This window comes from Poecilia reticulata, chromosome 18 (assembly GCF_904066995.2).
Source record: "Poecilia reticulata chromosome 18, P_reticulata-male-v2, whole genome shotgun sequence".
Lineage (NCBI taxonomy): Eukaryota > Metazoa > Chordata > Actinopteri > Cyprinodontiformes > Poeciliidae > Poecilia > Poecilia reticulata.
Window position 1 is genome coordinate 27,649,804 of NC_088847.1, and position 18,641 is coordinate 27,668,444.

An 18,641-nucleotide genomic window follows, 5' to 3' on the forward strand; every position below is an offset into this window, starting at 1 on the left:
CCGGAGATTTATTACACCCACGGAATCAGTTTCATCAGTTCAACACGTAAAATCCATTACAAAAATCTCTCCCCAGTCTCAAATTCAACAGTCTTTATACCCTCTAGTCTCCATGAGTGTTCATTGGAAGGTTTCAACCAATGGAGAAAGGGTGTTGTTTCTGCCAACAGACTCTCAGCTGCTTTTCTCCAGTGTTTGTTGGGCGACCTTTAATACGAGTCCAAATAAGGACATAAGACCTCATGTTTTCAACAGACCTAATCATCTGCTCCTTCTCAGAACTACCAAACAGACCAATTTGTTAATGCTATCCGTCGAGACCACATTCCTTCTGAGTCCATCTGTGCACTTTGTACACAAATGGAAGGAAGGGAGTTGGGTCAGTTTGAACTGGAGAACTGCCGAGAATCTTTTCGCAAAAACAACTCCTTAGATGGTATTTCAGCTCCAACACATCCAGTTTCATTTTTTTATGCTCCTGCTTTTAGAGTGCACAATTTGATGTTGTTTTATAGTTTGAATTAAATGCTGTTCTTTGGTCAACAGGTTCAGTTTCTGCACTATTGACCTCTGGGATGGTTTCTGGGGTCGTCCATCTTTTCTCCTGTTCCTGCTGTAGATGAGCATGTTCATGTAAACTGCTGTATTTAATATATTTATTTTTGTTTTAAGCAGGTATGCAAGTTGTATATTTTTAAGTTTTAGAATAATTTTCACAAATGTGTGTTCATTTATTCAGAATAAAATGTAAAATGTATTTATTAAAACGGTTTTATTGGGACATCATGTGGTAGAAAACAACTTTGTGCTTGAATGTAAAATATATTTATTTTTCTCCAATGGAAAAGTGCAACGTCTTCATTAAGAGCAGGATAAACCAAGCAGAAGGAAAACAAAGATGAGAAAAATAACTAATAATTAACTGTTGCAGAACTCAATCAGCAAATAGAAACTTATGAAATTACTGAAACCTGCAGGAATCTTATCATGAGTAAGATGTTTAATCAAATAAAACTGAAACGGTGCCTGTGAGTTTCTTTATTTCGCTGTTTCCTTTAGATATGTTCCTTGGAACAGCTGCAGGAAGACGAACTCATCGCTCACTGTGAGTCTTCCTCTAGTCATCTGATTTTAGGAAAAAGGAAACTGAATATTGCTGTATTAAAGTGAAATCCGCCGTTTGTCAAAACAGAAAAAAGAATCTCCAAATATAATTAAAATTAAAAAAATATATAGATATATATATCTATATATATTTAGGTTGTGGGATATGTTCTTGTCTGTTTGTCTATGTGTGATTCCTAATGTAGAGAGGAAATGTAGACATTTTTATTCTCAATCCTTCTCTGTTTCTTTCTTCTCTAGACACAGGGAAACAGTTTAACATAACTTTACTTTTGTGACTAAATGAATAAGATGTAAACTAATATTTTCTTATTCTAAATAAAGTATTTGCTTGAGGCAAACAGAAACTCCAATCTATTGCAATTCTCTGCACAGTCAAAAACATCAATATTGTTCTTATGCCAATACATTATTAATGCTGTGATAGTGTTTCTCTAAGACTGTCCTGCTCCATTATTTTAATTTCAGCCTCATGTCTGATAGGGTGATCAGACTTTGACAGGTCAAAGGTCACCTAGCATGCTGGTGCGGTTGTCGCCGTCACTCTCTCTGCAGCGTTGGGACGTACAATGTAAACTTTGGTGATGCTTTACTGCTGGCCGTGTTGCATTCATGGGCCTGGGACTAAATGTAGATGCTCACATCAGTTATAAGCTCTCCCGCTTCATAAAAGTGAATTTGTGATTGCTAAATACCCTCCACAGGTTTTGAAAGAAATGTGGTAGTAACAATCTTTGCAGCATGTCAATGATCTTCTAATGACCCATCATTGGATCCAGGTGTGCTAAACCTGGATCCAAGTGAGAGAACTAAAACATGCAGGATGCCGATCCTCCAGGACCCACTTCAGGGGCCACTGACAGAAATGAAACATACTGACCAGTGGCAGGTTCAGAACTGATCGGCCTTTTGGAAAATCTCCCAAACCTTTTGTCCGATCTGCTCCTGATGCAGAGTCTCATATCTGAGCTGCTGAAGCTTGGAGCTCCTTCAGCCTGGTCATGTTGTCCTGGTTTCCTCTCTCACTAGTCTCTTTCTTCCACAGTCACTCAGTCTGAGGACGACCTGAGAAGAGGCAAACGGCTGTTTATTGTGCTGAACAGTTTATATGCTTCTTGTTGTCTAATTGGAAATGGAAAGATAATAGGATGGATTCCACTCTGAACTTTCACAAAGTGCCCTTAAGAACGAAACCTACCACCCAACTGTGGGAGACCGATTCCATAGAACTTAGTCACAACTTTAAGTTTCTGTTGAAATAGATGTGAACTATCAGGTCATTTCTATAGAATTTCTGCCCATGTAATTTCGTCATTTTGTGGGTGTGGCAAGACTAAAAGCTCTTTAAAAATCCAGTGATTCTGCAGTAAAGGACTAAAGGTGCTGGCTGGCGAAGAAGACGGATCATTCTGCATCAGGTTTGCTGGTAAAATTTCTTATTGTCTTAGTGCCACTGGGAGTTTTTCTTAACATGTATGCTTTATTTTGACTTTTCCTCAGCTTGCAAATTTGCATCTTCTCATCATCTGCACCATGAAGTTGTTGGCTGTGTTCCTCCTGGTTTCCTCTGTGGTCATTCAGGCCAGTGGTAACCGTGAGTATTTATTAAATATATTAAAGTAACACCAAGTTATGTCTTGTCAATGTGGGCAATATGTTTTAGAATAAATGTAATGTTGCATCATTTTTGATGTTACAATTTGTCACAAAATAAAGTTATTATCAAACTAATGCTGCATAAACCATTTAACTGGAAGCCTGCATTTGTTTTTCATCAGCACGTATTTGCTCGACCCAGACATCCATCACCTGTCCTTCTGGCTGGACTACAATCAACAATCGCTGCTTTCTCTATGTTCCCAATAACATGACTTGGGCGGAAGCAGAGGTGATTTCCAACAACTGTGCTCTTATTTCCTGCTGCTCTCCTTTATTTCACAGTGAGAAATAAAACAGACTTTATTTACTTTTTGTGTGTTTATCTGTAGAAAAACTGTCTGTCCTTGGAGGCAAACCTGGCATCAGTTCACAGCAAGACCGAGTACCATCAGGTTCAGGCTCTGATAGTTGAAGATAGTGGTGAGTCCACTGAAGCCTGGATTGGAGGCTCTGATGGACAGCAGGTACTTTTACCAGTACAATTTACTTGTGAAGTATTTTATAAAACATTGAATGAAACGCGTCATCTGCTGAACTTTGTCTTGCAGGAGAAGATTTGGTTGTGGAGCGATGGAAGTCTGATGATCTACACAGACTGGTGTCCAGGGCAGCCTGATAATTCAAAAGACAACCAGAACTGTTTAGCGATGAACTGGTCAGGTAAAGACAATATCACATGAGTCTGCCTTTCAGTTGGTATCAGGACTCGTGGATGAAAATCTTATTGGGGCCTGTTATGCAATGCATGGCAGGAACCTATTGTTCTACACCCAATAAGCGGTCTCTTTCTTTATTCATTTTTCTTACGTCACCGTTAATGCGGCCCGAACCGCTGCGTGCCATCCCACAAAAGTGGTATCAAAACGTTCAGCTTGATCCCGAGAAGGGAGCTTTTACTTTTAGTGGGATTCTGAGTTAAGTGATGTTTGACTGATTTGTTGTTTTGCTCCTAGACGACAAGTGCTGGGATGACCACATCTGTGATGTGACTCGGCCTTCTGTCTGCGTCAAGAAACCCTGACCACACTGAGGTTCCCCAAGAGGCCTGATGTGTAAAACAGAACCAGTGGAGGATGAATGCTAGGAGTTTCTGTTTACCTGCCTTTTTGCACCTTCATAGAAAACCCAAAAAATGTTTCTGCTTCTTTTCTGCTTATCATTTCTCTCTTCAATGCAACCTAAGGAATGAAGCGACAAGCAAACAGCAGCTGGATTGTCTCTCTGTAATAAGATCAGACTGAATGAGTTATAGGAAAGAATCATCTTAGCAAAACTTTCTGCTGTTCTTTGGCTTAGCAAGAATAAAACTTTGAGGAATCAAAACAAGATGGTGTGTGGTTTATTCTCTGTGTCTGAGATTTCTGCTTTTAGATGTTAGATTTCTTATTCACTGAGCGATTTTACGATTTTAACGTTCCAGTTTTTCAATCATGGTTGTGAAAAATGTAATGGAATCAATAAAATTGAATCAAATAATTTCTAATTCTGGATCAAATTTTTAGTGATAAGTAAATGGACCCTAAATGGGCAAACAAATGTGGGGCCACCGTGGAACCCGTGGACAAACCCATATGGGACCCATCTGGTCTGCCCTCCTTTTGCCCATATGGGGCCCACCTGGGCATACTGGCTGGGGAGTAGGGTGCAAAGATTATACTGGGCAAAAAGTAAGGAAATAAGAAAGAAATCTAAGTCAAGATTATTAGAACAGCACATTTCAGAAACAAGGCAGTTCACACTAAAAGACATAATACAGTAACCAATTATGAAACAACCAATAAACATTAGATTTTGTCAAATGTCATCATCAAAATCATCATCCAAATACACATCAAGTATCAATATTCCACTTACTATGAATCACAGGCCCCTCTAAACAGGTGGAGGTTTTTAAGCCTGGATTTAAAGGAACTCAGTGTTTCAGCTGTTTTGCAGTTTTCTGGAAGTTTCTTCCAGATTTGTGCTGCAAAGAAACTAAATGCTGCTTCTCCACATCATAATTACAGAAAGTTGAGTGGAAGAAAAAAGGTGTGCTTCAGAAACAGTGATGATTGCAGCCTTAAGAGAACAAAGTGTTAAATCCTGAACATTTCATGAAAATGTTTAGCAAAGAAGCTTGTTGAGGGTCCAAATACCAACAAGCCTGAAATCAGTCACTGTGGCCTTTCTGTGTCTGATTATTTTTACCACTAGAGGGAGCTCAAGAGCTGTCGTTAGGAATCTGACAGTTTTATAATTTTGGGAGATTAATGTTATCATCAGTTTAATGTTCTTTCAGTGTATAATAACAAGTGCAAGCCAAAAGTGTCCATAGATACAAAACTAGGTCTAGAACTATGAACATAAAATATAAATATATCTAAACCCTGATTTGTGTTAACAGGATTGTCTGCAGAGTCAAACAGCCACAGACGAACCAGAGCAGAACTGCAGAAATCCTCCTTTCAGGTACAAAGCTGACTCCTTCTCACTTTATGGGTTAACTAAATCTAATCAAAATGTTACATTTCATTATAGTGGCACCTTTTGACTATTCTGTATTCTACATGTATCTTGTGCTGTGACATTTTATTGGAGAAAAAATTTAAACAACATAAAATAAATGCAAAACAAGCTAAAATGCTTTATACCAAAGATCGTTCAGTGATCCTGGAACAAATTTAGGATCCACTTGAGAACAGATTAAATTGTCGATGAAATTTTGATCAGTTTCTATGAATGTTGATCATATTGTTGTTTCAGCTCAGAGGATGAGGTCCAGGCTCTTCAAGCTCACCGTCTTCTCTGTTGAAGTGATAGCTGCAGTTTGCTTTCTTGGACTTTGTGTCGTCAGCGTCTGGTGGGCTTGTTCTAAATATGGTAAATCTGAACTTTATTCAATAAATTAAACGAACAAATTTTAAAAGAAGATTGTTAATGCAGTAGTTATTTGAGTACAGACAAGCAGAGCTGACATTACAACTGGAAACTCAAGATTTTAAATGTAGAATCTGGTTTTTATTCCAATGCTAATTAATGCTTTTACACTGGAAAACAAAATCAGATTCCATTCCTATGAATAAATGTCATCAGTAGCATCTTAAATTGAGTTTCTTATTTGTTTGTTTTTGTCCCTAAAGTTGAGTGGAAGCAACAATCGCAAGGAATTTCATTGGATCATGAATTAACAAGAGTGACCAGCGAAGACACTCTCCTACTAAACCGTGAGACTGATGAGGTCGACAATACAGCAAACAGGACCATCGAGAATCTGCAAAAAGAGTTGGCTGATCTCAAGTCAGAGAACTTCAACAAAGACCAGATTATCCTTAAACTGTTGGGGAAAATCCAATCCAATCCACTGGATTACCCACAATTCTTCAGGTCTTCAGACCACAACTCAGAGAACGGAGAGTTTCTCGTCACAAAGCAAGACTCCTCAAAACTTCCAAGCTCCCAGAACCAAAGTGGGAAACCCGGTCTTGTTCACGCAAAACACAAAGTTGTTCGTAATCTCAGCTGTCCAGCTGTGTTGATTCCAGCAGCTTTGGTCCGAAGGGACGAGGAAACCGTTTCCCCTCCCCAAATGGTTCTCTGCACCGACCCACGTCAGAACGCTCGGTTGCTTCAGCGCAAACACTCTCTAGGGCTTCTTCCATCTTTTTGTCCCAAAAACACTTACTCTCCTCTTCCTCGTTTACCAGAGAAGTGAGGAACGTTTCAGCAAATAAGTCAAATATTTATTCATCAAAGTTTACCTCTGAAACAGGCCTTATGTTTGACAAGAGGATCAACTATGAATTCATAAGAATGATTTTAATAATGTATATCAAATGCATATTTTTGCTATGTGATAGTTTATTGCAAAACAAATCACTATGAAGTCAAGAAGGCTGAGCGCTTGAGTGGATTTTCCTGCCAGAAAAACCTGCTGGATTTCTACAAATAGAATAAAAAATAGAAACTGAACAGGATAGAAATTCCTTCTTCCAGAGAGGCTATTCTGGTGCAACAGGAAATCAAAGCTTGTTCATTCACACAAAAATTAGAATATAAAAATGCTTAAAAGTGGATTGAAGAATAAAACATTTTATTCAACATGATCTGTAGTTATTAAACAAAAACATTAGTTTTATAGAGGATTTTTTAAAGTAAAAGCTGCAGATTGACATTTTGCATCATTTTAAAATGAATCTGAATAAATAAGACTTTCTTAATGCAGTTTTGATTTTTAGAGTTTTAACATTTTCCTCTGCTGCTTTATCTTCTCAAATAATCTTTGATAGATATCAGAGTTTATTGTAGTGCAGACGAAACAGATTTCTCTAAAGTTTGTTCCTGTTGAAAGATGAAGATTAGAAACTGACATGATTTCTTAATTGAAATATTTCCTCTCATGCACAGAGGTGGTTTCTGTCCTGCTGCAGAGACATTGAATGTGTGCAATAGTTTATCTCCAAATACGTCACTGTTACATTGCTGGTTGGATAATTTAATATTTAATGTCTAACACTAGTTGGCTGGATGGAAATGTGAGATATAATTATTTTCTCAGGTTTATAAAATGCTGTGGAATGGATCAATTTTCTTATTATTGTAGTTGCATCCAGTTTCATGTTTTTATGCTCCTGCTTTTAGAGTGCACAATTTGATGTTGTTTTATAGTTTGAATTAAATGCTGTTCTTTGGTCAACATGTTCAGTTTCTGCACTATTGACCTCTGGGATGGTTTCTGGGGTCGTCCATCTTTTCTCCTGTTCCTGCTGTAGATGAGCATGTTCATGTAAACTGCTGTATTTAATATATTTATTTTGTTTTAAGCAGGTATGCAAGTTGTATATTTTTAAGTTTTAGAATAATTTTCACAAATGTGTGTTCATTTATTCAGAATAAAATGTAAATTGTAATTATTAAAACGGTTTTATTGGGACATCATGTGGTAGAAAACAACTTTGTGCTTGAATGTAAAATATATTTATTTTTCTCCAATGGAAAAGTGCAACGTCTTCATTATGAGCAGGATAAACCAAGCAGAAGGAAAACAAAGATGAGAAAATAACTAATAATTAACTGTTGCAGAACTCAATCAGCAAATAGAAACTTATGAAATTACTGAAACCTGCAGGAATCTTATCATGAGTAAGATGTTTAATCAAATAAAACTGAAACGGTGCCTGTGAGTTTCTTTATTTCGCTGTTTCCTTTAGATATGTTCCTTGGAACAGCTGCAGGAAGACGAACTCATCGCTCACTGTGAGTCTTCCTCTAGTCATCTGATTTTAGGAAAAAGGAAACTGAATATTGCTGTATTAAAGTGGAATCCGCCGTTTGTCAAAACAGAAAAAAGAATCTCCAAATATAATTAAAATTAAAAAAATATATAGATATATCTATATATATTTAGGTTGTGGGATATGTTCTTGTCTGTTTGTCTATGTGTGATTCCTAATGTAGAGAGGAAATGTAGACATTTTTATTCTCAATCCTTCTCTGTTTCTTTCTTCTCTAGACACAGGGAAACAGTTTAACATAACTTTACTTTTGTGACTAAATTAATAAGATGTAAACTAATATTTTCTTATTCTAAATAAAGTATTTGCTTGAGGCAAACAGAAACTCCAATCTATTGCAATTCTCTGCAAAGTCAAAAACATCAATATTGTTCTTATGCCAATACATTATTAATGCTGTGATAGTGTTTCTCTAAGACTGTCCTGCTCCATTATTTTAATTTGAGCCTCATGTCTGATAGGGTGATCAGACTTTGACAGGTCAAAGGTCACCTAGCATGCCGGTGCGGTTGTCGCCGTCACTCTCTCTGCAGCGTTGGGACGTACAATGTAAACTTTGGTGATGCTTTACTGTTGGCCGTGTTGCATTCATGGGCCTGGGACTAAATGTAGATGCTCACATCAGTTATAAGCTCTCCCACTTCATAAAAGTGAATTTGTGATTGCTAAATACCCTCCACAGGTTTTGAAAGAAATGTGGTAGTAACAATCTTTGCAGCATGTCAATGATCTTCTAATGACCCATCATCGGATCCAGGTGTGCTAAACCTGGATCCAAGTGAGAGAATAAAACATGCAGGATGCCGATCCTCCAGGACCCACTTCAGGGGCCACTGACAGAAATGAAACATACTGACCAGTGGCAGGTTCAGAACTGATCGGTCTTTTGGAAAATCTCCCAAACCTTTTGTCCGATCTGCTCCTGATGCAGAGTCTCATATCTGAGCTCCTTCATCCTGGTCATGTTGTCCTGGTTTCCTCTCTCACTAGTCTCTTTCTTCCACAGTCACTCAGTCTGAGGACGACCTGAGAAGAGGCAAACGGCTGTTTATTGTGCTGAACAGTTTATATGCTTCTTGTTGTCTAATTGGAAATGGAAAGATAATAGGATGGATTCCACTCTGAACTTTCACAAAGTGCCCTTAAGAACGAAACCTACCACCCAACTGTGGGAGACCGATTCCATAGAACTAAGTCACAACTTTAAGTTTCTGTTGAAATAGATGTGAACTATCAGGTCATTTCTATAGAATTTCTGCCCATGTAATTTCGTCATTTTGTGGGTGTGGCAAGACTAAAATCTCTATAAAAATCCAGTGATCCTGCAGTAAAGGACTAAAGGTGCTGGCTGGCGAAGAAGACGGATCAATCTGCATCAGGTTTGCTGGTAAAATTTCTTATTGTCTTGGTGCCACTGTGAGTTTTTCTTAACATGTATGCTTTATTTTGACTTTTCCTCAGCTTGCAAATTTGCATCTTCTCATCATCTGCACCATGAAGTTGTTGGCTGTGTTCCTCCTGGTTTCCTCTGTGGTCGTTCAGGCCAGTGGTAACCGTGAGTATTTATTAAATATATTAAAGTAACACCAAGTTATGTCTTGTCAATGTGGGCATTATGTTTTAGAATAAATGTAATGTTGCATCATTTTGATGTTATAATTTGTCACAAAATAAAGTTATCATCAAACTAATGCTGCATAAACCATTTAACTGGAAGCCTGCATTTGTTTTTCATCAGCACGTATTTGCTCGACCCAGACATCCATCACCTGTCCTTCTGGCTGGACTACGATCAACAATCGCTGCTTTCTCTATGTTCCCAATAACATGACTTGGGCGGAAGCAGAGGTGATTTCCAACAACACTGTGCTCTTATTTCCTGCTGCTCTCCTTTATTTCACAGAGAGAAATAAAACAGACTTTATTTACTTTTTGTGTGTTTATCTAGAAAAACTGTCTGTCCTTGGAGGCAAACCTGGCATCAGTTCACAGCAAGACCGAGTACCATCAGGTTCAGGCTCTGATAGTTGAAGATAGTGGTGAGTCCACTGAAGCCTGGATTGGAGGCTCTGATGGACAGCAGGTACTTTTACCAGTACAATTTACTTGTGAAGTATTTTATAAAACATTGAATGAAACGCGTCATCTGCTGAACTTTGTCTTGCAGGAGAAGATTTGGTTGTGGAGCGATGGAAGTCTGATGATCTACACAGACTGGTGTCCAGGGCAGCCTGATAATTCAAAAGACAACCAGAACTGTTTAGCGATGAACTGGTCAGGTAAAGACAATATCACATGAGTCTGCCTTTCAGTCGGTATCAGGACTCGTGGATGAAAAGCTTATTGGGGCCTGTTATGCAATGCATGGCAGGAACCTATTGTTCTACACCCAATAAGCGGTCTCTTTCTTTATTCATTTTTCTTACGTCACCGTTAATGCGGCCCGAACCGCTGCGTGCCATCCCACAAAAGTGGTATCAAAACGTTCAGCTTGATCCCGAGAAGGGAGCTTTTACTTTTAGTGGGATTCTGAGTTAAGTGATGTTTGACTGATTTGTTGTTTTGCTCCTAGACGACACGTGCTGGGATGACCACATCTGTGATGTGACTCGGCCTTCTGTCTGCGTCAAGAAACCCTGACCACACTGAGGTTCCCAAAGAGGCCTGATGTGTAAAACAGAACCAGTGGAGGATGAATGCTAGGAGTTTCTGTTTACCTGCCTTTTTGCACCTTCATAGAAAACCCAAAAAATGTTTCTGCTTCTTTTCTGCTTATCATTTCTCTCTTCAATGCAACCTAAGGAATGAAGCGACAAGCAAACAGCAGCTGTATTGTCTCTCTGTAATAAGATCGACTGAATGAGTTATAGGAAAGAATCATCTTAGCAAAACTTTCTGCTGTTCTTTGGCTTAGCAAAAATAAAACTTTGAGGAATCAAAACAAGATGGTGTGTGGTTTATTCTCTGTGTCTGAGATTTCTGCTTTTAGATGTTAGATTTCTTATTCACTGAGCGATTTTTACGATTTTAACGTTCCAGTTTTTCAATCATGGTTGTGAAAAATGTAATGGAATCAACAAAATTGAATCAAATAATTTCTAATTCTGGATCCAATTTATAGTGATAAGTAAATGGACCCTAAATGGGCAAACAAATGTGGGGCCACCGTGGAACCCGTGGACAAACCCATATGGGACCCATCTGTTCTGCCCTCCTTTTCCCCATATGGGGCCCACCTGGGCATACTGGCTGGGGAGTAGGGTGCAAAGAATATACTGGGCAAAATGTAAGGAAATAAGAAAGAAATCTAAGTCAGGATTATTAGAACAGCACATTTCAGAAACAAGGCAGTTCACACTAAAAGACATAATACAGTAACCAATTATGAAACAACCAATAAACATCAGATTTTGTCAAATGTCATCATCAAAATCATCATCCAAATACACATCAAGTATCAATATTCCACTTACTATGAATCACAGGCCCCTCTAAACAGGTGGAGGTTTTTAAGCCTGGATTTAAAGGAACTCAGTGTTTCAGCTGTTTTGCAGTTTTCTGGAAGTTTCTTCCAGATTTGTGGAGCAAAGAAACTAAATGCTGCTTCTCCACATCATAGTTACAGAAAGTTGAGTGGAAGAAAAAAGGTGTGCCTCAGAAACAGTGATGATTGCAGCCTTAAGAGAACAAAGTGTTAAATCCTGAACATTTCATGAAAATGTTTAGCAAAGAAGCTTGTTGAGGGTCCAAATACCAACAAGCCTGAAATCAGTCACTGTGGCCTTTCTGTGTCTGAATATTTTTACCACTAGAGGGAGCTCAAGAGCTGTCGTTAGGAATCTGACAGTTTTATAAATGTTGGGAGATTAATGTTATCATCTGTTTAATGTTCTTTCAGTGTATATAGTGCAAGCCAAAAGTGTCCATAGATACAAAACTAGGTCTAGAACTATGAACATAAAATATAAATATATCTAAACCCTGATTTGTGTTAACAGGATTGTCTGCAGAGTCAAACAGCCACAGACGAACCAGAGCAGAACTGCAGAAATCCTCCTTTCAGGTACAAAGCTGACTCCTTCTCACTTTATGGTTTAACTAAATCTAATCAAAATGTTACATTTCATTATATTGGCACCTTTTGACTATTCTGTATTCTACATGCATCTTGTGCTGTGACATTTTATTGGAGAAAAAATGTAAACAACATAAAATAAAATACAAAACAAGCTAAAATGCTTTATACCAAAGATCGTTCAGTGATCCTGGAACAAATTTAGGATCCACTTGAGAACAGATTAAATTGTCGATGACATTTTGATCAGTTTCTATGAATGTTGATCATATTGTTGTTTCAGCTCAGAGGATGAGGTCCAGGCTCTTCAAGCTCGCCGTCTTCTCTGTTGAAGTGATAGCTGCAGTTTGCTTTCTTGGACTTTGTGTCGTCAGCGTCTGGTGGGCTTGTTCTAAATATGGTAAATCTGAACTTTATTCAATAAATTAAACAACCAAATTTTCAAAAGAAGATTGTTAATGCAGTAGTTATTTGAGTACAGACAAGCAGAGCTGACATTACAACTGGAAACTCAAGATTTTAAATGTAGAATCTGGTTTTTATTCCAATGCTAATTAATGCTTTTACACTGGAAAACAAAATCAGATTCCAGTCCTATGAATAAATGTCATCAGTAGCATCTTAAATTGAGTTTCTTATTTGTTTGTTTTTGTCCCTAAAGTTGAGTGGAAGCAACAATCGCAAGGAATTTCATTGGATCATGAATTAACAAGAGTGACCAGCGAAGACACTCTCCTACTAAACCGTGAGACTGATGAGGTCGACAATACAGCAAACAGGACCATCGAGAATCTGCAAAAAGAGTTGGCTGATCTCAAGTCAGAGAACTTCAACAAAGACCAGATTATCCTTAAACTGTTGGGGAAAATCCAAACCAATCCACTGGATTACCCACAATTCTTCAGGTCTTCAGACCACAACTCAGAGAACAAAGAGTTTCTCGTCACAAAGCAAGACTCCTCAAAACTTCCAAGCTCCCAGAACCAAAGTGGGAAACCCGGTCTTGTTCACGCAAAACACAAAGTTGTTCGTAATCTCAGCTGTCCAGCTGTGTTGATTCCAGCAGCTTTGGTCCGAAGGGACGAGGAAACCGTTTCCCCTCCCCAAATGGTTCTCTGCACCGACCCACGTCAGAACGCTCGGTTGCTTCAGCGCAAACACTCTCTAGGGCTTCTTCCATCTTTTTGTCCCAAAAACACTTACTCTCCTCTTCCTCGTTTACCAGAGAAGTGAGGAACGTTTCAGCAAATAAGTCAAATATTTATTCATCAAAGTTTACCTCTGAAACAGGCCTTATGTTTGACAAGAGGATCAACTATGAATTCATAAGAATGATTTTGATACAGTAAATACAATACATATATTTGCTATGTGACAGTTTATTGCAAAACAAATCACTATGAAGTCAAGAAGGCTGAGCGCTTGAGTGGATTTTCCTGCCAGAAAAACCTGCTGGATTTCTACAAATAGAATAAAATAGAAACTGAACAGGATAGAAATTCCTTCTTCCACAGAGGCTATTCTGGTGCAACAGGAAATCAAAGCTTGTTCATTCACACAAAAATTAGAATATAAAAATGCTTAAAAGTGGATTGAAGAATAAAACATTTTATTCAACATAATCTGTAGTTATTAAACAAAAACATTAGTTTTATAGAGGATTTTTTTAAAGTAAAAGCTGCAGATTGACATTTTGCATCATTTTAAAAAGAATCTGAATAAATAAGACTTTCTTAATGCAGTTTTGATTTTTAGAGTTTTAACATTTTTCTCTGCTGCTTTATCTTCTCAAATAATCTTTGATAGATATCAGAGTTTATTGTAGTGCAGACGAAACAGATTTCTCTAAAGTTTGTTCCTGTTGAAAGATGAAGATTAGAAACTGACATGATTTCTTAATTGAAATATTTCCTCTCATGCACAGAGGTGGTTTCTGTCCTGCTGCAGAGACATTGAATGTGTGCAATAGTTTATCTCCAAATACGTCACTGTTACATTGCTGGTTGGATAATTTAATATTTAATGTCTAACACTAGTTGGCTGGATGGAAATGTGAGATATAATTATTTTCTCAGGTTTATAAAATGCTGTGGAATGGATCAATTTTCTTATTATTGTAGTTGCATCCAGTTTCATGTTTTTATGCTCCTGCTTTTAGAGTGCACAATTTGATGTTGTTTTATAGTTTGAATTAAATGCTGTTCACGTCGGGGTCACCATTTATATTGAGGAATTGAAGGGTGGCTATTCTCAAAAATATAAGTAAGGAAAATAATACACAGAGACGTAGTTCTTGCTGCTAGGCCATAGACGAGCCGAAGATTTATTACACCCACGGAATCAGTTTCATCAGTTCAACACGTAAAATCCATTACAAAAATCTCTCCCCAGTCTCAAATTCAACAGTCTTTATACCCTCTAGTCTCCATGAGTGTTCATTGGAAGGTTTCAACCAATGGAGAAAGGGTGTTGTTTCTGCCAACAGACTCTCAGCTGCTTTTCTCCAGTGTTTGTTGGGCGACCTTTAATACGAGTCCAAATAAGGACATAAGACCTCATGTTTTCAACAGACCTAATCATCTGCTCCTTCTCAGAACTACCAAACAGACCAATTTGTTAATGCTATCCGTCGAGACCACATTCCTTCTGAGTCCATCTGTGCACTTTGTACACAAATGGAAGGAAGGGAGTTGGGTCAGTTTGAACTGGAGAACTGCCGAGAATCTTTTCGCAAAAACAACTCCTTAGATGGTATTTCAGCTCCAACACATCCGGTTTCATGTTTTTATGCTCCTGCTTTTAGAGTGCACAATTTGATGTTGTTTTATAGTTTGAATTAAATGCTGTTCTTTGGTCAACAGGTTCAGTTTCTGCACTATTGACCTCTGGGATGGTTTCTGGGGTCGTCCATCTTTTCTCCTGTTCCTGCTGTAGATGAGCATGTTCATGTAAACTGCTGTATTTAATATATTTATTTTGTTTTAAGCAGGTATGCAAGTTGTATATTTTTAAGTTTTAGAATAATTTTCACAAATGTGTGTTCATTTAGTCAGAATAAAATGTAAATTGTATTTATTAAAACGGTTTTATTGGGATATCATGTGGTAGAAAACAACTTTGTGCTTGAATGTAAAATATATTTATTTTTCTCCAATGGAAAAGTGCAACGTCTTCATTATGAGCAGGATAAACCAAGCAGAAGGAAAACAAAGATGAGAAAAATAACTAATAATTAACTGTTGCAGAACTCAATCAGCAAATAGAAACTTATGAAATTACTGAAACCTGCAGGAATCTTATCATGAGTAAGATGTTTAATCAAATAAAACTGAAACGGTGCCTGTGAGTTTCTTTATTTCGCTGTTTCCTTTAGATATGTTCCTTGGAACAGCTGCAGGAAGACGAACTCATCGCTCACTGTGAGTCTTCCTCTAGTCATCTGATTTTAGGAAAAAGGAAACTGAATATTGCTGTATTAAAGTGGAATCCGCCGTTTGTCAAAACAGAAAAAAGAATCTCCAAATATAATTAAAATTAAAAAAATATATAGATATATCTATATATTTTTAGGTTGTGGGATATGTTCTTGTCTGTTTGTCTATGTGTGATTCCTAATGTAGAGAGGAAATGTAGACATTTTTATTCTCAATCCTTCTCTGTTTCTTTCTTCTCTAGACACAGGGAAACAGTTTAACATAACTTTACTTTGTGACTAAATGAATAAGATGTAAACTAATATTTTCTTATTCTAAATAAAGTATTTGCTTGAGGCAAACAGAAACTCCAATCTATTGCAATTCTCTGCACAGTCAAAAACATCAATATTGTTCTTATGCCAATACATTATTAATGCTGTGATAGTGTTTCTCTAAGACTGTCCTGCTCCATTATTTTAATTTCACCCTCATGTCTGATAGGGTGATCAGACTTTGACAGGTCAAAGGTCACCTAGCATGCTGGTGCGGTTGTCGCCGTCACTCTCTCTGCAGCGTTGGGACGTACAATGTAAACTTTGGTGATGCTTTACTGCTGGCCGTGTTGCATTCATGGGCCTGGGACTAAATGTAGATGCTCACATCAGTTATAAGCTCTCCCGCTTGATAAAAGTGAATTTGTGATTGCTAAATACCCTCCACAGGTTTTGAAAGAAATGTGGTAGTAACAATCTTTGCAGCATGTCAATGATCTTCTAATGACCCATCATCGGATCCAGGTGGGCTAAACCTGGATCCAAGTGAGAGAACTAAAACATGCAGGATGCCGATCCTCCAGGACCCACTTCAGGGGCCACTGACAGAAATGAAACATACTGACCAGTGGCAGGTTCAGAACTGATCGGCCTTTTGGAAAATCTCCCAAACCTTTTGTCCGATCTGCTCCTGATGCAGAGTCTCATATCTGAGCTGCTGAAGCTTGGAGCTCCTTCATCCTGGTCATGTTGTCCTGGTTTCCTCTCTCACTAGACTCTTTCTTCCACAGTCACTCAGTCTGAGGACGACCTGAGAAGAGGCAAACGGCTGTTTATTGTGCTGAACAGTTTATATGCTTCTTGTTGTCTAATTGGAAATGGAAAGATAATAGGATGGATTCCACTCTGAACTTTCACAAAGTGCCCTTAAGAACGAAACCTACCACCCAACTGTGGGAGACCGATTCCATAGAACTAAGTCACAACTTTAAGTTTCTGTTGAAATAGATGTGAACTATCAGGTCATTTCTATAGAATTTCTGCCCATGTAATTTCGTCATTTTGTGGGTGTGTCAAGACTAAAAGCTCTTTAAAAATCCAGTGATTCTGCAGTAAAGGACTAAAGGTGCTGGCTGGCGAAGAAGACGGATCATTCTGCATCAGGTTTGCTGGTAAAATTTCTTATTGTCTTAGTGCCACTGTGAGTTTTTCTTAACATGTATGCTTTATTTTGACTTTTCCTCAGCTTGCAAATTTGCATCTTCTCATCATCTGCACCATGAAGTTGTTGGCTGTGTTCCTCCTGGTTTCCTCTGTGGTCGTTCAGGCCAGTGGTAACCGTGAGTATTTATTAAATATATTAAAGTAACACCAAGTTATGTCTTGTCAATGTGGGCATTATGTTCTAGAATAAATTTAATGTTGTATTATTTTTTATGTTATAATTTGCCACAAAATAAAGTTATCATCATACTAATGCTGCATAAACCATTTAACTGGAAGCCTGCATTTGTTTTTCATCAGCACGTATTTGCTCGACCCAGACATCCATCACCTGTCCTTCTGGCTGGACTACGATCAACAATCGCTGCTTTCTCTATGTTCCCAATAACATGACTTGGGCGGAAGCAGAGGTGATTTCCAACAACACTGTGCTCTTATTTCCTGCTGCTCTCCTTTATTTCACAGTGAGAAATAAAACAGACTTTATTTACTTTTTGTGTGTTTATCTGTAGAAAAACTGTCTGTCCTTGGAGGCAAACCTGGCATCAGTTCACAGCAAGACCGAGTACCATCAGGTTCAGGCTCTGATAGTTGAAGATAGTGGTGAGTCCACTGAAGCCTGGATTGGAGGCTCTGATGGACAGCAGGTACTTTTACCAGTACAATTTACTTGTGAAGTATTTTATAAAACATTGAATGAAACGCGTCATCTGCTGAACTTTGTCTTGCAGGAGAAGATTTGGTTGTGGAGCGATGGAAGCCGGATGATCTACACAGACTGGTGTCCAGGGCAGCCTGATAATTCAAAAGACAACCAGAACTGTTTAGCGATGAACTGGTCAGGTAAAGACAATATCACATGAGTCTGCCTTTCAGTCGGTATCAGGACTCGTGGATGAAAAGCTTATTGGGGCCTGTTATGCAATGCATGGCAGGAACCTATTGTTCTACACCCAATAAGCGGTCTCTTTCTTTATTCATGTTTCTTACGTCACCGTTAATGCGGCCCGAACCGCTGCGTGCCATCCCACAAAAGTGGTATCAAAACGTTCAGCTTGATCCCGAGAAGGGAGCTTTTACTTTTAGTGGGATTCTGAGTTAAGTGATGTTTGACTGATTTGTTGTTTTGCTCCTAGACGACACGTGCTGGGATGACCACATCTGTGATGTGACTCGGCCTTCTGTCTGCGTCAAGAAACCCTGACCACACTGAGGTTCCCCAAGAGGCCTGATGTGTAAAACAGAACCAGTGGAGGATGAATGCTAGGAGTTTCTGTTTACCTGCCATTTTGCACCTTCATAGAAAACCCAAAAAATGTTTCTGCTCCTTTTCTGCTTATCATTTCTCTCTTCAATGCAACCAAAGGAATGAAGCGACTAGCAAACAGCAGCTGGATTGTCTCTCTGTAATAAGATCGACTGAATGAGTTATAGGAAAGAATCATCTTAGCAAAACTTTCTCCTGTTCTTTGGCTTAGCAAAAATAAAACTTTGAGGAATCAAAACAAGATGGTGTGTGGTTTATTCTCTGTGTCTGAGATTTCTGCTTTTAAATGTTAGATTTCTTATTCACTGAGTGATTTTTACGATTTTAACATTC

General features: G+C 38.2%; 3 protein-coding genes and 3 long non-coding RNA genes across 6 annotated transcripts in view; 5 read left to right on the plus strand and 1 right to left on the minus strand.

Annotated features, from left to right (window-relative positions):
• The window catches only part of LOC145548953 (uncharacterized), a 105,316-nt gene that overhangs the window by 16,042 nt on the left and 70,633 nt on the right, over positions 1–18,641 (minus strand). The window lies entirely within an intron of this gene.
• LOC145548951 (ladderlectin-like) lies at positions 1,983–4,114 on the plus strand. The gene is made up of 6 exons (XM_081600080.1): positions 1,983–2,543; positions 2,626–2,719; positions 2,904–3,013; positions 3,114–3,248; positions 3,333–3,444; positions 3,738–4,114. The coding sequence occupies exons 2-6, from the start codon at positions 2,659–2,661 to the stop codon at positions 3,803–3,805; spliced, it is 486 nt and encodes a 161-aa protein (XP_081456206.1). The 5' UTR covers positions 1,983–2,543; positions 2,626–2,658; the 3' UTR covers positions 3,806–4,114.
• LOC145548965 (uncharacterized) lies at positions 5,144–8,115 on the plus strand. The gene is made up of 3 exons (XR_014084909.1): positions 5,144–5,232; positions 5,527–5,643; positions 5,904–8,115. It is a non-coding gene; the product is annotated as an uncharacterized LOC145548965 (long non-coding RNA).
• LOC145548679 (ladderlectin-like) lies at positions 9,303–10,975 on the plus strand. Its single transcript, XM_081599562.1, has 6 exons — positions 9,303–9,433; positions 9,516–9,609; positions 9,793–9,902; positions 10,003–10,137; positions 10,222–10,333; positions 10,627–10,975. The coding sequence occupies exons 2-6, from the start codon at positions 9,549–9,551 to the stop codon at positions 10,692–10,694; spliced, it is 486 nt and encodes a 161-aa protein (XP_081455688.1). The 5' UTR covers positions 9,303–9,433; positions 9,516–9,548; the 3' UTR covers positions 10,695–10,975.
• On the plus strand, positions 11,949–12,980 carry LOC145548571 (uncharacterized). Its single transcript, XR_014084570.1, has 3 exons — positions 11,949–12,117; positions 12,413–12,529; positions 12,791–12,980. It is a non-coding gene; the product is annotated as an uncharacterized LOC145548571 (long non-coding RNA).
• LOC145548911 (ladderlectin-like) lies at positions 16,821–18,543 on the plus strand. Its single transcript, XM_081599999.1, has 6 exons — positions 16,821–16,981; positions 17,064–17,157; positions 17,342–17,451; positions 17,554–17,688; positions 17,773–17,884; positions 18,178–18,543. Exons 2-6 carry the CDS (start codon positions 17,097–17,099, stop codon positions 18,243–18,245), a joined length of 486 nt encoding a protein of 161 aa, XP_081456125.1. The 5' UTR covers positions 16,821–16,981; positions 17,064–17,096; the 3' UTR covers positions 18,246–18,543.

Coding starts and splice junctions, on each gene's coding strand:
- LOC145548911 (XM_081599999.1), top strand. CDS start 17,097: ATGAAGTTGTTGGCTGTGTTCCTCCTGGTTTCCTCTGTGGTCGTTCAG. Junction 17,158..17,341: donor CGTTCAGGCCAGTGGTAACC/GTGAGTATTTAT, acceptor GTTTTTCATCAG/CACGTATTTGCTCGACCCAG. Junction 17,452..17,553: donor TGACTTGGGCGGAAGCAGAG/GTGATTTCCAAC, acceptor GTTTATCTGTAG/AAAAACTGTCTGTCCTTGGA.
- LOC145548951 (XM_081600080.1), top strand. CDS start 2,659: ATGAAGTTGTTGGCTGTGTTCCTCCTGGTTTCCTCTGTGGTCATTCAG. Junction 3,249..3,332: donor GAGGCTCTGATGGACAGCAG/GTACTTTTACCA, acceptor TTTGTCTTGCAG/GAGAAGATTTGGTTGTGGAG. Junction 3,445..3,737: donor TTTAGCGATGAACTGGTCAG/GTAAAGACAATA, acceptor TTTTGCTCCTAG/ACGACAAGTGCTGGGATGAC.
- LOC145548679 (XM_081599562.1), top strand. CDS start 9,549: ATGAAGTTGTTGGCTGTGTTCCTCCTGGTTTCCTCTGTGGTCGTTCAG. Junction 9,610..9,792: donor CGTTCAGGCCAGTGGTAACC/GTGAGTATTTAT, acceptor GTTTTTCATCAG/CACGTATTTGCTCGACCCAG. Junction 9,903..10,002: donor TGACTTGGGCGGAAGCAGAG/GTGATTTCCAAC, acceptor GTGTTTATCTAG/AAAAACTGTCTGTCCTTGGA.